Below are 18,252 nucleotides of genomic sequence, written 5' to 3'. Positions count from 1 at the left end.
AAGCATAGCATTTAAAGTATCCGTGGAAAATCAGTTTTCACGTGTATTCTCACTTTTGGCGAGAGAGAGAATGTTTCACCATTCTCACTGCTGTGGTCTAAGAACACCGGATAGCAACACTTAGAGGAAGGAAGATGTACTTATTCATAGTTCTTGAGATTTCAGGGGTTCACTCCATTTAAGGTCAGGTGAAGTCTTTGGAGCTCAGAGCAAGGTACAGGGAGCAGACCAAGACTGCTTTCATACCACACAGGCTGGAAGCAAGAGCTTGTGAAGGGGGTTCATGGACCTAAAGCCACACCTCTCGTGACCTCTGGCCACATTCTACCTGCCTAAGTTACTATTATACCACTTGCCGAGGCTGTCCTTGAATCTGTGATTCTCCTGTCTCGGCCTCTCAAGTACTAGTATTACAGGCATGCAACACCACTCCCGGCTCGGCCTCCAAGTTTTGGTCTTTCTGCCTTGACCTACTGAGTGGCTGGGATTACAGGTTTGTGCCACAATGCCTGGGTCTTCTCCTTTCATTCATTTGATGGTGTCCTTAAAAGGGAAGTTTAATTAATTTTTTTGGTAGTATTGATAATCGAACCCAGGGCCGTGTACCTGCTAGTCCCTTAAATTTTTATAAAGTCCAGTGTATGCATATTTTCTTTTTACTCTCATGATTTTGGTGGCATAATTAAGAAGGATTTGCACCAGGCGTGGTGGTGCATGATGTGATCCCAGCACTTGGGAGGTTGAAACAGGAGAATCTCGGGTTCTCACCAGCCTCAGCTACTTAGTGAGGCCCTCTTCAACTTAGTGGGACCCTGCTGAAAAATAAAAAATGAAAACTAAGGCTGGGGGTACAGCTTGGAGATAGAATGCCTGGGGTTCAATTCCCAGTACTGCAAAAAAGGGGGATTTGCCTAACCCAAGGTCACAAAACCTCATGCCAATACCACACAGTCTTACAATCTATAGTAGGTTTTGAATTTGGTAAATTTTTTTTTTGTGTGTGTGGATCTGGGGATGGACCCCAGAGGCATTTGACCTCTGAGCTATACCCCCTGTCCTATTTTTAATTTTTTATTTTCAAACAGGGTTTCACTAAGTTTCGGAGGGCCTCACTAAGTAGCTGAGGCAGGCCACGAACTGCGATCCTCAGGTCTCAGCCTCTCGAATGCTGGGGTTACAATTGTGTGCCACCATGCCCGGCTGAATTTGGTAATCTTTATTCTTCCTTTTCAAGATTGCATTATTCAGGATCCCTTCTGTTATATAATATTATGGTGTTTTTTTTTTTTTTGGTGGTACTGGGGATGGAACCCAGGGGCCTTCTACCTCCGGACTACACTCCCAGACCTGTTTTATATTTTATTTGGAAACAGGGTCTCTTAAGCGAGCTGAGGCTGGCTTCGAACCTGCGCGATTGTCCTGTCTCAGCCTCCCAAGCGCGGGGATTACAAGCGTGTGCCACCACGCCCGGCTTGATTTTTTTTTTTTAAATGGTTCTGAGGATGGAACCCAGGGGTATTCTACCCCCAAGCTATACCCCAGCCCTGTTTTTTTTTTTTTTTTAATTTTGAAACGGAGTCTCACTAAGTTGCTGAGGCTGGCCACAAACTTGCGATCCTCCTGTCTTTGTCTCCTAAGTACTGGGATCACAAGTGTATGCCACCATACCTGGTTGCATGATGATCTTTTAAATAGCAATTTAAACCAAAGAGTATAGCCATTTGTAAAGCGACTTCTGAATATAATTATAAAATGTTATGTAATAGTCCTCTTCAGGTTTTTTTTTTTTTTTTTTTTTTTTTGGTGGTACTGGGATTCCTGGAAACCCTTCTACCTTCGGGCTACACTCCCAGGCCTATTTTTACTTTTTTTTATTTGGGAACAGGGTCTATTAAGCCAGTGAGGCTGACTTCAAATCTGCATGATCTTCCTGTCTCCGCCTCCCAAGCGTGGGGATTACACGCGTGCGCCACCATGCCCAGCATATTTCCTCTTCAGTTTTATAGCAAACATTTTCTTTCACTATTTTCTTCCATCCTTGTCCATTCTTCTCTTTTCTAATTTTTTTTTTTTTTTTTTTTTTTTTTGCTGTTCTGGGGATGGAACCCAGGGGCCTTCTACCTCTGAGCTACACCCCCTGCCCTATTTTTTATTCTTTATTTTGAAACTGGGTCTCACTAAGTTGCAGAGGACCTCACTAAGTAGCTGAGGCTGTCCATGAACCAAGATCCTCTAGTTTTAGTTCCTGAATGTTGGGATTACATGTGTGCACCACCATGCCAGGCTTAACTATCTCTTTTAATTATAATCTTTTTGGATATATTTACTGTAAGGAGTGAATAAGGCAAGGTTTATGTGTCCAGCAGGGGTTGCATTGAATGTTTTCTTTAATAGTGTTGATTTAACACTCTTAATATGTATCTGGGAAAATTAAAAAGTTATTAAAAGTCTTCTTTCAGATATTTTAATCATGACATAAAATAATTTGCTGTAGCATAAATATATAAAATATATGGCATTATAAGGCCTCATTGACATGATTCATGCCAGTCAGTGACTCAGAGTTTTCTCCCTCTAGGCTATTGCACTACCTCCCATAGCCAAGTGGCCGTACCAGAGTGGCTTTACATTTCATACCTGGCTTAGAATGGATCCTGTAAATAACATCAATGTAGATAAGGATAAACCATATTTATATTGGTATGTATCTTTGTAATTGGTTAGTGTGAATATTGTCCTTTGAAAATGAAAATGCTTAGAGGCAAAATAAAAACTTATTCTTGATAGTTTCAGAACCAGCAAAGGTCTTGGTTATTCCGCTCACTTTGTTGGAGGCTGTTTGATTATAACATCAATAAAATCAAAAGGAAAAGGCTTTCAACACTGTGTGAAATTTGATTTCAAGCCACAGAAGGTATGTGATCTTCTGAGTCATACTATGTAAGCTAGCTGTGGTAGCCTTTCAGTGCTTTCAGTGCCGTTCACACACCGTTCTTTTGTTATCTCACAACTCTGTATGAGCCTAATGAACAATTCACCAACAGAATGTGTAGCCAGGTAGGCAGGCACTTAAAGTAAATACTGAAAAGTGTTGAAAACTGAAAGAGGGTGTTAGTACTGGATACTTAGGTTTTGGTGGAAAGTGGAAATTTTTATAATAATAATTTGAAAAAATTTAGTGATTAAATGCTCATTAGTTGGGAACTTCTCTGAGTAAATTTTATCACAGAAATTGAATATTGTATTTAATAAAGGCATTCTTATTTTATTATTAATTTTAATTATAACCTACCATTTTTATGTAATTTCCATATGGTTGAATTATGGGGAGAATCATTATCTTTTTCACTGTTTTTTTTTATTCATTCAGTGGTACATGGTAACTATAGTGCACATTTATAACCGGTGGAAGAACAGTGAGCTTCGATGTTATGTGAATGGTGAACTAGCTTCCTATGGAGAGATAACATGGTTTGTCAACACCAGTGATGTAAGTAATTTAAGAAATGTTGCAAGGAAAAAAATATTTTTATGTAGTAACTGGGATTGAACCAAGGGGCATTCTACTTCTGAGCTACACTCCCCACCCTTTTTATTTTTTATTTTGAAACAGGGATTTCAGTAAATTGCTGAAGGTGTCCTTAAGCCTGTAATCCTCTTGGCTCAGCCTCCCAAATACTGGAATTATAGGCATGTACCACACACACACACACACACACACACACACACACACACACACACACAAAGAATGAAAATTTTAAGCAAGAAAAAAATTTTTAAATTTGATTATAAAAATTGGGATACCATAATGGAAACCCAAATGGTGGGTTTTTATAATTGTGATTTCAGTGGGGCGTAGTGGCGCACCCTTGTAATCCCAGTACTTGGGAGGCTGAGACAGTAGGATCGCAGGTTCATGATTAGTCTTAACGACTTAGCAAGGCCCTCCACAACTTAGTGAGACCCTGTTTCAAAGTAAAATAATAAAAATAGGGCCGCGGGTGTAGCTCAGAGGTAGAATGTCCCTGGGTTCAATTCCCAATACTGCCCCCCCAAAAAAGTTTACATATAATAGTAATTTTAATAACATGTTAATTTAATAATAGAAATTGTTAATGTGTCATTTAAGATATTACTCAGTTTTTGTCATAGAATTATTCTAGACAGAATAGAGATAAGGAATTATAGGTAGCAATGGCTGAGTGTTGAGTGTTTGGGTCCTTGGTCCATTGATCACTTAAGTCGGAGCTCAACTACAGATATCTGGACATTTCCGTGAATGTGGTTCATGGCTGCTGTAGGTGACTAATGTATTATGGCTACTATTACTGTTGTTCTAGTGGTACTGGGGATTAAACCCAGCAGTACTCTTTCACTAAGCTACATCCCAGCCCTTTTATTTTTATCTTGAGACAGGGTCCTGCTAAGTTATGTAGACTGTACTTTAACCTATGTTCCTCCTGTCTCAGCCTCTCAAGTACTGAGATTACAGGCATGTGTCATCTTGGTTGGCTGACAAATATATTATGTTTTCAGGACTTGAAAAGATATTCATAGGTTAGATTTGAGCTGGGCCTAGTGGCACATGCCTGTAAACCAAGTTCTTGGGAGGCTGAGACAGGAGGAGCACAGGTTTGAGGGCAGCCACAGTAATTTAGTGAGGCCCTCAGCAACTTAGTAAGACCCTGTTTCAAAATAAAAAGTAAAATGAGGCTAGGGATTTAGGTCGGAGTTAGACTGGCCCTGATTCCAATCTCCAGTAACCCCTCTCCTCAGCTGTATTTTCCTTCTAAAAACAGTCTTTTTATGGAAAACTCAAAACCAACCAAACAAAAAGCCAGGAACATGAACACAGTAGACTCCCATCCACCACCAGCTCCTACCTTCCTAGCGCCTGCTGTACATATTGCATATGTTACTTATACGAGCTCAGGGTTGTTAGAGCACACAAACTGAAGTTTGAATCCAGCTCCGTCACTGTTGACTATGTCATCTTGGTTAACCATTAGGCCTTGTATTTTTTACCTAAAGGCTATAAAATAATATGTGCATTAGAAGGTTGTTGTGATGCTTCAATGACATAATGATCATAAATCTGTTAGCAGAGTGCTTTGTAAAGGATGAGTACCCAATAAAGAATCTCCCTTTCTTTCTCTTTTTAATACAAATAAGGGTGCAAAGAGGAGGTCAGTTCAGTAAGTCCATGCTAGCTTGGTTCCTCCTCCTTGGATGCCAGCTGTGAGACTCAGAGGCACAGTGCTTCCTCCCACTCCTCTCACCTCCGCTTTCTCATCAGGTTGTGTTCACTGTTCTTTCAAAAACTTGTGCTACCTCCTTTCCATGATGCCTTTCATGATTTCCACTCCAAAGGAGAACAGATAAAAGTGTGAAGCAATTTTATTCTCTTCAGATATAGTTCAGAATGGACAAAGCACTTACACTAATACAGGTTTTCATGATTCCTGGAAGATACAACATTTTATTTTCTCTAATAAAATCTTCTATTTTCCTCCACAGACCTTTGACAAATGTTTCCTGGGCTCGTCAGAAACAGCAGATGCGAACCGAGTGTTCTGTGGTCAGATGACTGCAGTTTACCTTTTCAGTGATGCTCTCAACGCTGCTCAAATTTTTGCTATTTATCAGTTAGGCCTGGGATACAAGGTACTTTACTTCCCATTCACTGCTTAACCAGTGCTAGTTGGGATTGATTGATTCATTTATTTATTTAATTTGTTTATTTTTTGTGACACTGGGGGTGGAATCCAGGGGCTTTTCTACCTCTGGGATATACTCCCAGACCTATTTTATACTTTATTTGGGAACAGGGTCTCACTAAGTTGCTGAGAGCCTCACTAAGTAGCTGAGGCTGGCTTCGAACCTGTGCCATCCTCCTGTCTCAGGCTCCTAAACGCTGGGATTACAAGTGTGCGCCACCACGTCTCGGCTAGTTGGAATTGATTTATTTTTTATTTATTTATTTTTTTTGGTGGTACTGGGGTTCCTGGAAGCCCTTCTTCCTCCGGGCTACACTCCCAGACCTATTTTATATTTTTGAAACAGGGTCTCTTACGCCAGCGCGGCTGGCTTCGAACCTGCGCGATCCTCCTGTCTCCGCCTCCCAAGCGCGGGGATTACAAGCATGCGCCACCACGCCCGGCCTGTTGGAATTGATTTAAACGTGGGTTATGCATAGGAAGATTTGCCTGTAGTAACCAAATGTATGTCAGGATTATTGGGTCAACACTGGGAAGTCACAGGATCAGAAGGCTGCTTTAAGGTTTTCAGAAAATTCAAGATACATGACTTACACAGGGCACTGTACAAATTTCAGTTTTACTTAATACTGCCTTCCCCCCCCCCTCCCTCCCTCCCTCCCTCCCTCCCTCCCTCCCTCCCTCCCTCCCCCTTTCTTTCTTTCTTTCTTTCTTTCTTTCTTTCTTTCTTTCTTTCTTTCTTTCTTTCTTTCTTTCGCAGTACTGGGGATGGAACCCAGGGGCATTCTACCTCTGAGCTATACCCCAGCCCAATTTTCTTTTTTTGAAACAAATTCTCACTGAGTTGCAAAGGGCCTCACTAAGTAGCAGAGTCTGTCCACAAACTTTTCTTCCTGTCAGCCTCCCAAATGCTGGGATTACAAGCATGAGCCACCACACTCGGCTTAATACTGGATTTCTTTTGAGGCTGTAATATTTTTAAATTGATTCATAAAAGTTACACATATTTATGGGGCATGATTATGATGTTTAATTACACATATACGGTATGTAATGTTTGAATCTGGCTAGGTGTATCTGTCTCCTGTAACATTTATCATATTTTTTCTGGTGAAAACATTTAAGATCCTCTCTTCTAGCTTCCAGAATTTCTGGACCTGGGTTTTATTTTCAACTTTCAGAGGACAGTTGTTTCCCACAGTGGCTGTACTAATTTATATTCCTACCAACAATGTGGAAGGGTCCTTTTCTCCTCATTCTCACCAACACTTGTTATCTTTTGTCTTTTTATAGTAACTATATATAACAGGTAGTAGCTATTTTTTTTTTCCAGTACTAGAGATGGAACCCAAGGGCATTCTACCTCTGAGCTACACCCCCAGCCCTATTTTTCATTCTGTATTTTCTGAAACAGGGTCTCATTGAGTTCCAAAGGGCCTCACTAAGAAGTAGCTGAGGCTGTCTGTGATCTTTAATTCTCCTGTCTCAGCCTCCCAAATGCTTCCTTCTACCTCTGGGCTACACTCCCAGACCTATTTTATATATTTTTATTTGGAAACACAGTCTCTTAAGCCAGCGCGGCTGGCTTCGAACCTGCGTGGCCGTCCTGTCTCCGCCTCCTAAGTGCGGGGATTACAAGCGTGCGCCACCACGCCCGGCTTAAAACAATTCTTATTGGTGCATTGTAGTCATACATCTTAATGGGGTACAAGACAGTAGAGGCATACATGCACACATCACTCATTTATTTTTTCCCTCTTCCTATCCCATTTTCTTCCATTCCTTCCTCCTCATGTTTGGCTTACTCATTGACTTGGATATGTTTATAAATGTAGGTCATGTATATTAGGGAATTTCCCTCTTCCTCCCTTCCATCCCCCCTCAGTTGGGTCGCCTTGTTTGCTCACCTATGGTTTCTCCTTCTTTGTCTAGAGTTCCTCCTATGACCCTTTTTCTCGCTAGCTTCCACATGTTAGGGAGAGCATCAGTTTATTACTTTTGGTGACTGACTAAGCTCACTTAGCATAGTCTGTCATAAGCTCAATTCTTCCATTTGACTTATGCTCCTATGATACCTTCCATTGTGTGTATATAATTTTTTATAGTATTGGGGATTGAACACAGGGGCATTCTACCAATGATCTATGTCCCCAAGCCTTTTTTTTTTTTTTTTTTTGGTGGTACTGGGGCTCCTGGAAACCCTTCTACCTCCGGGCTACACTCCCAGACACCTATTTTTTATATTTTTATTTGGAAACGGTCTCTTAAGCCAGCGAGGCTGGCTTCGAACCTGCGCGATCCTCCTGTCTCCACCTCCCAAGCGCGGGGATTGCAGGTGTGCTCCACCATGCCCAGCCCCCCAAGCCTTTAAAAAAAAAATCTGAAACAAACCTGGTGTGGTGGTGCACACTTGTAATCCCCACGCTTGGGAACTGAGACAGGAGGATCGGACAGGTTGGAAGCCAGCCTCAGCTACTTAGTGAGGCTCTCAGCAACTTAGTGAGACCCTGTTTCCAAATAAAATATAACATTAGGTCTGGGAGCCGGGCGTTGTGGCGCCCGCTTGTAATCCCCGTGCTTGGGAGGTGGAGACAGGAGGATCATGCAGGTTCGAAGCCAGCCTTGTTGGCTTAAGAGACCATTTCCAAATAAAATATAAAATAGGTCTGGGAGTGTAGCCCAGAGGTAGAACAAGGTCTGGAGTATAGCCCGGAGGTAGAAAGCCTCTGGGTTTCACCCCCAGTACCACAAAAAAAAAAAAAAAAAAAAAAAAAAATCTGAAACAAGCTGGGTGTGGTGGCACACACTTGTAATCCTACCATTCAGGAGGCTGTGACAGGAGGATCATGGTTCCTGGACAGCCTCAGCTATTTAGTGAGGCACTTTGCAATCAGTGAGACCCTGTTTCAAAGAATAAAAAATAGGGCTGTGGTGGCGCATACTTTTAATTCCAGCACTTGGCAGGCTGAGTCAGGAGGATTGCACAGGTTCGAAGCCAGCCTCAGCTACTTAGTGAGGCTCTCAGCAACTTAGTGAGACCCTCTTTCCAAATAAAATATAAAATAGATCTGGGAGGATAGCACCGAGGTAGAAAGCCTCTGGATTCCACTCCCATTACCATATAAATAAATAAATAAATAAATAAATAAATAAATAAATAAGGCTGTGAGTGCAGCTCGGAGGTAGAATGTCCCTGGTTTCCATCCCCAGTGCTGTAAAAAGAAAAAAAAAAAAAAAATCCGAAACAGAGTCTTGCTAGGTTACTGCACACTGGTCTCAAACCTATGATCCTCTTGTCTCACCTTCAAAGTACTTAGTAAGTGGATACTACTGCACACAGCTTCTTCTGTTGCATTTTTCATTCCATTTAGTATAGTTTTTAGCCCAAAAGACTTCTTGTTTTTTTTCTTTTTTATTGGTACCTTATAGTCTCACCTGGACTTGAGGTTTTATTTTATTACTAGTTTAATCTGTCAGTTACGGTTGGCAAACCACTAATTCTACTATTTGGGAGACTGAGACAGAAGGATCATAGGTTTGAGGTCAGGCCAGAAACTTAGTGAGACCTTGTTTTTTATTTTATTTGGAAACAGGGTCTCTTAAGCCAGCGAGGCAGGCTTCGAACCAGTGCCATCCTCCTGTCTCCGCCTCCCAAGTGCAGGGATTTACAAGCATGCCCCACCACGCCCGGCGACCTTGTATTTTTTTTTAAACTATTTACAATTCTCTCTTCTAGAGTTCAAATCTATTGATTGCTTTATGTTGGTCTGGAACCTTATTTTGGCCATTAGGTGAGGTAATGGTTCCCTGAAGTGTCTTGATGCTTGTGGGTATGTAGTAACATCTGTTCATTTAAAGTTAGGTGTCATTCTACTTTTCATAGTCTGTTCTTTGTACCTGTTCCAGAATTGCTAAGCAGGTTGCTCAATTTTTCCTGTGACCATTGATGCTCTTAGCTCTAGGTGGCGCCCTAAGCTCAGGTTTGCTCAGTTTGCTGAGGGTGTGCTGTGTCTGTTTTCATCACAAGAGGGTTCCCCAAGACCTCGCAGGGGTTTGATGGTGTCTTGCCTTATTAGGTAGGACTGCCAGTATAGTTCAAGATAAGTGGTGCCTTGTATCTGATTTTAGCGAGGAAGAATTCATAGGTGTTTTACATGTATGCCTATTAGCAGCTTGAAAATTCTTCAAGTTTTGGTTTTCTAAGATTTTTTTTTTTTTTTTGGTGGTATTGGGGATGGAACCCAGGGGCCTTTTACCTATGGGCTACACTCCCAGACCTGCGCGATCCTCCTGTCTCAGCCTCCAAAGCGGGGAGATTACAAGCGCGTGCCACCACACCCGGCTTTTCTAAGAGTTTTTAATAAAAGGATATTGAATTTTGTTAAAGTAATCAGATAATTCCTCCCTTTAATTGGAGTATTTACATCATGTACATTTATTGTAATTATAGTTACTGTATGATTTAAATCTACTTTCTTGGTTTCCGTTTGTATCTCTATTCTTTGATTCATTTCTGTTTCCTTTTTAATTTTTTTTATTGGTGCATTGTAGTCTTACATCTTCATGTAATACAAGATGGTGGAGACAGACATGCACACATCACCCAATTGCCCTTTACCAGGCCTCCTCCCCTCCCTCCTTCTCATGTTTGTCATGGTGATACACTGATATGTTTGTTAAAATATATCATGTGCACTAGAGAATTTCCCTCTTCCTCCCTCCCATCCCCTCAGTTAGGTCACCTTATTTGCTCATCTATGGAATCTTCTTCATCTAGAGTTCCTCCTATGACCCATTTTCTTCTTCCCATATTAGCTTCCAAATATTAGGGAGAGCGTCTGATTTCTTATTTTTTGTGACTGACTAATCTCATTTAATATAATGTCCTCCAGTTCCATCCATTTCCCTGTAAATGATGTAATTGTGTTTTTTTCTTTATGGCTGAGTAAGATTCCTTTGTATATATTTTCCATAGTTTTGTAATTCATTCATCTCTTGATGGACATCTTGGCTGGTTCCATAGTTTAGCAATGGTGAATTGTGCAGCTATGAACATAGATACACATGTATTAGTCTGGTAGTTTAGTTTCTTTTGGGTAGATACCCAGAGGTGGTATTGCTGGATCATATGGTAAGTTGGTTCCCATTCTTCTGAGGATTCTCCATATTGCTTTTCAAAGTGGTTGCACTAATTTGCAATCCCACCAACAATGTTTTAGAGTTCTCACTTCTCCACATCCTCACCAGCATTTGTTGTTGTGTTTTGAATGATTGCCATTCTCGTTGGAGTTAGATGGAATCTCAAGGTAGTTTTTTTTTGTTTTTTTGTTTTTTGTTTTGGTGGTACTGGGGTTCCTGGAAACCCTTCTACCTCCAGGCTACACTCCCAGACCTACTTTTATACTTTTTAATTTGCAAACAGGGTCTCTAAAACCAGCGCGGCTGGCTTGAAACCTGTGTGATCCTCCTGTCTCCTCCTCCCAAGCACGGGGATTACAAGCGTGCACTACCATGCCTGGCTCTCAGAATAGTTTTGATTTGCATCTGTCTGATTGTTAATGATCATTTCTTGCTTTCATTTGGATTATTTTTTAGTGTTCTGTTTTATTTCTGCAGTTTAGTCTTTAGTTAGTTGATTGTGATATTGGAGATTGAACTCGGGTACATTCTATTACCAAGTTATACCTTCAGCCCTTTTGAATTTTTACTTTGAAACAGGGTCTCACTAAATTGCTGAGGGTCTTGCTAAATTGCCGAGGCCGGCTTTGAGTTCGTGATCTTACTGTCTCAGCCTCCCAAATACTGGAATTATAGGTTTGTGTACCATGCCTGGTTTGTTTGTGTATTTGTTTATTTATTGTGTATGGCTTGGGGTTTGAATTCAGGAGTGTTATGTCTCTGAGCCACAACCCCAGCCTTATTTTATTTTTTATTTTGAACCAGGGTCTTAACTAAGCTGCTGAGGGCCTTACTATATTGCCAAGGCTGGCCTCAAACCTGTGATCCTCCTGTCTCAGTCTCCCAAGTTACTCGGAATATAGGCATGAGACAGCACAACCCAGCTACCTTATCTAATCTTAATGACCTCCCAAAGGTCCCATCTCTAGACACCATAGTTGTGTTAAGTTTTCATTCTCACGGTGGTGATTAAATTTCAACATGAAACTCTGAGCGATATACTCAAACTATATCCAAACCATAACTAGATGGCAGTAGTGGGAGCGGGAATTGGAGTAGAACATCCTGTCCAAAAAGCACAGAGAGACAAAGAGGGTGGGGGAAGGAAGAGACGGGGCCCTACAGTCCTGCAGGAGACCCAAGGCCTCCCCTGGGCCCCACTTAAGGCCCACAGTCCCTCCCCTACCTCCTCCTTGGCACTGAGCCTTATGCTGATCTTTGTGGGGCCACTCATCCCAACCTTGACAGTTTTGTGATTTTGGAATGGATATTGGGCATTATGATGTTTACCTTTGTGTCTAGATTTTGTTAGTATCTTTTAAAGATGTCTTTGTTCTGCTAGTCAGAAAGTTATTTAAGTTTTAATTTTTTTGGATTTTTTAAGCGTTGTCACTATGACTAAAATAGCATCCATACTCTGGATGATGTTTTAAGTAAAAGCTTTATTGAGATCTAATACACATTCTGTCATTCAGCTCTCCATTACTGTAATATACAAATCCTGAGTTCATCAATGTACAGAGAGGGAAGGTTTATTTTTGTTTGAAATTTGGAGGTTTTGGTCCTTGACCCATTTGCACTGTGGCTTTGGCTGTGACAAGGCGGCCCGTCATGTCAGCCGAATGTGGCAAAGCTGCGCTTCTCCTAATGCCTGCTGTGGAGAAAGAAAAAGAAGAGATGGGCCGGGGCGCTTTGTCTTTTTCAAGGCATACCCCAATACTAGAAGCCTCCTTTCAGGCCCCATCTGTTAAAGTTTCCACTACCCGCAGTGGTGCTGAGTGGATACTAAGCCTTTACAACACTTGGGCCTCTGGGGGACATTCTAGAGCCAAACTACAGCACAATCCTATCTTTCACTCGTTTAATGTAGGGAATTCATCATTTTTTTCCAGAGTTGTGTAACCATCATTATTGTCTAACTTATATTTTGTGTACTCCAAAAGGAACTCATATTAATTCACAATCATTCCCAGTTCCCTTTCTTCTCAGTCCCTGGACGCCTCTAATCTACTTTCTGTTTCCGTGGATTTGCCTATTCTGGACATAAATGGAACCATACAACACATGGTCTTGTGAGATTAGCATAATGTGTTCAAGGTTCATCTCTGGTGTAGCGTGTACCAGGACTTCATCCCTGTTTACATTATGTAGTATTCCATTGCACAGCTATACTACATTTTGTTTATTCATTGATCAGTTAGTGGACTTTGGGTTGTTCTCACATTTTGGCTATTATGAATGATATGAATATGAACCCTGGTGTATGAGTTTTTGCATGGATATAGATTTCATTTATTTTGTGTCTATTATGTAGAGTGGAATTGCTATATCATGTTTTGGAAGAACTTCTAGGTTAGTTTCCAAATTGACTTTACTGTTTTACATTCCTATAGTAGTGTGTAAGGATTCTGATTTTTCCATATCTTCTGAAACGTGCTATTTTCAGACTTTTTGGTTATAGCTATCCTAGTGGGTATTAAGGGGTATCTCATTGTTTTGATTTTCCTTTCCCTGGTAATGAATGCTTTTGAGCATCTTCTCATGTGCTTATAGGTTATTTATATATTATTTCTCGAGAAGGATCTTTATTTAGACCTTCACCAATTTTTCAATCAGGTCTTTTTATTGTTAAGTTACAAGTCTTTTTTATTTATTTATTTATTTATTCATTTATTTATTTATTTTGTGGTGCTGGAGATGGAACCCAGGGGCTATACTCCCAGACCTATTTTATATTTTTTATTTTTGAAATAGGGTCTCACTAAGCTGCTAAGAGCCTCACTAAGTAGCTGAGGCTGGTTTCGAACCTGTGTGATCCTCCCGTCTCAGCCTGTCAAGCACTGGGATTACTAGCATGCACCACCACGCCTGGCCTAAGTCTTTTTTATTAAAACAAAATTAAAAATATAATTGGCATGGTGGTGTACACTTGAAATCAAGTTCTTGGGAGGCTAAGACAGGAAGATCAGACTTAGCAGCTTAGCAAGGCCCTCTGCAATATAGTGAGACCATGTTTCAAAATAAAGTAATAAAATGGGGTTGGGGGTGTTGCTTAATGGTAGAAAGCCCCTGGGTTCAATCTCCAGGACCACAAAACAAACAGACAAATAAAAAACCATTTTAAACACTTTGAAGTGTGTAAGTCAGTAATTTTATCCGCGTTCACAGCATTTATGCAACTCCTAGATGATATTTACACAAACTAGACTAGGTGTGACATCACTAGTGTAACTTTATGGGACCACCACCATCATATGTGAAGTCTGTTACTGATCAAAACATTGTTACGTGCTGTGCTACTAGAGGAAGCAAATCTTGACAGAATTGAAGGGAGAAGTAGACAGTGGCACAGTAACGTAGGAAGCTTCAGTACTCAGCAATGGATAGAACACACCGTACAGTAAGGAAACAGAGGACTTGAGCAATGATAGAGACTGACTGGACTTGACAGGCATCTTCAGAACACTCCATGCAACAGCGGTGGTGCACACATTCTTCTGAGAGCCCATGGGCATTCTTCAGGGCAGATCACCTGATAGGCTGTTAGACAAGTGTTAACAAATTTAAGAAGACTGAAACCATGGCAGGTATCTTTTTTTTTTTTTTAACCATAGTGGAGTGAAACTAGAGGCTAATAGCTGGAGGAAATCTGGAAAGTCCACAAACACGTGGAAATTAAGCAGCACACTCTTAACCAGTGGGTCAAAGCAGAAATCACAAGGGAAATTAGAAAATGTCTTGAGACAAGTGAAGATGAAAGCGTAACATATCAAAACTTTCAGGATACAGCAAGAGTAGGGACAAAACATTTGTCGTGGTAAACACTACAAATATGGAGGAGTGTCTTGATATTGTTTGAAAAACTATGGGTAAGTCTCAAATTTGTACATTTGTGATCATTTGTACTTTGAATGTCTTGTGTGACATATCACCTGAACTGTTCTCTCTCTCTCTTTTTATTAATTCATAGGGTACATTTAAATTCAAAGCAGAAAGCGACCTTTTCCTTGCTGAGCACCACAAGCTTTTACTGTATGATGGCAAACTCGCTAGCGCCATTGCCTTCACATACAATCCGCGGGCTACAGATGCCCAGCTTTGCCTGGAGTCTTCCCCTAAGGACAACCCTTCAATCTTTGTTCATTCACCACATGCACTCATGCTCCAGGTACTGACTATCATGTGGCTTTTAAGAATCTATTTGGTGGAAAAGCTTGATGAATTATTAAGGTCTATTTAGTTGCTTCTCTTAAACACATGAGAAGTTACATTTTGCTCTTTCTGCATTTACTGCTGTGTTTTGTTTTTAATTGTTTTGGAAAAGACATCATTGAAGTCTTCACTGTGTTTCGTTTTCCAAGGATGTGAAGGCCGTTTTAACACATTCCATCCAAAGTGCCATGCATTCCATTGGAGGGGTACAGGTGCTGTTTCCGCTTTTTGCACAGCTGGATTATAAGCAGCATTCATCTGATGATGTTGACTTGACTATCTGGTGAGTGCCTTTGACTTTTAATTTGATGGGAGAGGCCGTCTTCATCATTTTGGAACTCAAAGTACCTTGCACGTGCGTTGTAGAGTCAGGTGTTGTAAGAGATTTGTGAGCTATAAGTGGTATTATAAATCCATATCACTTACAGTAGTAATTCTGGCTTATCATTAGGAAATATGGAAGTAATTCTGGCTTATCCCTAGGAAATATGGAAGTTCGAAAGACATGGTAAACATTTTAGAATAAAGTTTTAAATGGTGACAATGAACTTTTTAAATACATAAAATAAAAAGTATATAGTTTTGTGTTCTAATTTTTGAAATATTTAAAATTCTTACTTAGCTACATCCCTGTCTCTTAAATGGAGAATTTTTTTAATTGAGATAAATGGAAGGTTACATCTATTTAACTTAATATTTCCCAAATAAAATTGTATTTTTTACATCATTGCCTCTTTTTAAATTCTAGTTCGACTTTGCTGGCGTTCATCATGGAACTGCTGAAGAACTCGATTGCTATGCGGGAGCAGATGCTTGCCTGCAAGGGCTTCTTGGTAATAGGATACAGTCTTGAAAAGGTCAGTTAGGAGGAGCTTATGATTCCTGATTTTCAGGCCCTGTACTTCATCTGAGTGGTTAAGAAAGTCTGTCCGTAATTGGCCTCTTGGTTGCAGAAAATTACTTAGAAGAAAGTAATGTTTTGCTGTTTTCCTCTTGCCTCTGTTCTCCTAAGATGGTGGTAGTGAGCCTCATGCCATCTTTAACTTTGAGCATAGTTTGTGGGCTTTTTTCCTGGTGTTGACAGCCTGTAATTTACTTACCTTACCTTGAATTAGTAGTGACCTTTAAACGATTTTTCTTTGCAGTCTTCCAAATCCCATGTCAGCAGAGCTGTACTTGAACTTTGCCTTGCGTTTTCAAAGTATCTGAGCAATCTGCAGAATGGGATGCCCCTCCTCAAGCAATTGTGTGATCATATTCTTCTTAACCCTGCCATATGGATTCATACCCCAGCCAAGGTAAAAAAAAAAAAGTGTGTGTGTGTGTGTGTGTGTGTGTGTGTGTGTGTGTAGTTTGTTTTGCTGTCTTGCTAAGTTTTTTGATTGAGAAGAGTAATAATTATGGATTTTCTTTTATTCTGACACTACTACCAATGTAAACTTTTAATGGATTGTCTCTTTTTACTAAGTGTACTTTTTTTCTTTTCTGGAAAATTTGGAAGTCAAATGTGTATTTTCTTCTTTCCTATTTTCTTTTTTTGTAAACCAGTGTTATGATTTTTAAAAATAGAGCTGTGATCTTTATTCTGAGATGCTAATTTAAATAGTTTCATTTGAGGTTATTTGAAAAGAGATGTCGTTTATTAAACATGTATTGAAGTTGACCAGTTCCAATGTAAATCTGTTTCCTAGCAAATGTTCTCTTGCAGGTATGTGTGTGTGTTTATATATTTTTTAAATTTAGAATCCTCTTCCTTATTAGCCCACTGTGCCCCGCTCTCCTCCCTTCTTACACGTTTTGTCTCCCATACCCACAGGTATAGCTGCAATGTCACCTTTTCCTTGAAGGCAGGGTGTACTGATATCATTTAATCATTTTAATGTCACATTAATTCAAATTTTATTTTTTTATTTTTTATTTTTGGTGGTACTGGGGTTCCTGGAAGCCCTTCTACCTCTGGGCTACACTCCCAGACCTATTTTTATATTTTTTATTTGGAAACAGGGTCTCCTAAGCCAGCGCGCGCGGCTGGCTTCGAACCTGCGCGATCCTCCTGTCTCTGCCTCCCAAGCGCAGGGATTACAAGCGTTGCGCCACCACGCCTGGCTAATTCAAATTTTAAAAACATTCATTTTTTTAGTACTAAACAAGAAAACATACTCTTATGTGAATGTAAGTGAATTTGTGGTAAAGCATACAAACAAAAATCTTCAGTAAGTCCTGATGTATTAAATTGTTCTCAGACTTTAGTAGTGGTGATGCTAAGCAGAACTTGAAATAGGGACATTTTTATTAAATTGCCTAATTATATCTATATCACGTACATTATTTTGAGCTGAGTTATTTAGGACCCATTATCCCCCCCCCCCCTCGTAGTGTTCGTCATTGTTTAGGTTGTAATAACACATACTTATTCTAGTTGTCAGAAAGAAATGTCTGCAGACTTTCTTGCTTTCCTGGAGTCATAATGTCTTATTTTCTGCTGGTTTTTCAAATGTTAAAGAGAAAAACAGCTGCTGACTCTGATTGCCATTTGGAAATAATCAGAGGAGGCAGCTGGAGGTTGTAGCTTTTTATCTCCAGGTCAGATTTGACCTCTTTTGCTTCCATGACCCTCAGTCTTATTTCTTCTCAAGGATTGTTTCAAGTTACTTTTTAAACCCTTTACTAGACACTTTTTTGTCTTACTAACCAGCATATTTGTAAGGCATTGTATCTCTTTTGAAGTTCTCAGAAAGCTTCTTATTAGATACTTGGTTTTAGGGGAATAGTTTTTAAATTTCATCATATGATTTCTTTAGGTCCCTAGTATTACATTCTGTGTCTTACCTTTTACTTTTTTTTTTTTTTAGACAAAGTAATTTCCACTTTTTAATAACTTCTTAATTTCCTTTTCAGAATTTGTAATAGATTTGATAATAAACTTTCCTGTTTTAGATGTCTGTTTTGTATATCCATGAAGCATTTTATTTGCTTTACTTTATTATAAGGGTAGTTATAATGAAGGGCAGATCCAAATTTTATTGGACTTGAAGGTTGTATAGTTTGCCAGGGTGGGAGGGGAGCTCTTTAAGGGAAAGAATATAATATAATACATATAAAACTAGGATTAGTATCTTAAAATTTTTTTTTTTTTTTGGTGGTA

General features: G+C 39.9%; 1 protein-coding gene across 3 annotated transcripts in view; it reads left to right on the top strand.

The window, feature by feature from the left end:
- The window catches only part of LRBA (LPS responsive beige-like anchor protein), a gene marked incomplete at both ends in the record, with an annotated part of 652,640 nt that overhangs the window by 80,740 nt on the left and 553,648 nt on the right, over positions 1–18,252 (top strand). For all 3 annotated transcript variants that reach the window (XM_080697476.1, XM_080697475.1, XM_080697477.1), the window contains 8 exons: positions 2,579–2,700; positions 2,788–2,914; positions 3,371–3,490; positions 5,518–5,664; positions 14,866–15,063; positions 15,257–15,390; positions 15,856–15,964; positions 16,253–16,405. In XM_080697476.1, the coding sequence (XP_080553602.1) occupies positions 2,579–2,700; positions 2,788–2,914; positions 3,371–3,490; positions 5,518–5,664; positions 14,866–15,063; positions 15,257–15,390; positions 15,856–15,964; positions 16,253–16,405 (1,110 nt within the window). The remainder of the gene's footprint in view (positions 1–2,578; positions 2,701–2,787; positions 2,915–3,370; positions 3,491–5,517; positions 5,665–14,865; positions 15,064–15,256; positions 15,391–15,855; positions 15,965–16,252; positions 16,406–18,252) is intronic.

This window comes from Muscardinus avellanarius, assembly GCF_963383645.1.
Source record: "Muscardinus avellanarius genome assembly, chromosome: 6".
NCBI classification, from domain to species: domain Eukaryota; kingdom Metazoa; phylum Chordata; class Mammalia; order Rodentia; family Gliridae; genus Muscardinus; species Muscardinus avellanarius.
The sequence above is the reverse complement of the archived record's forward strand: the minus strand, read 5'-3'. Positions and strand labels throughout refer to the sequence as shown.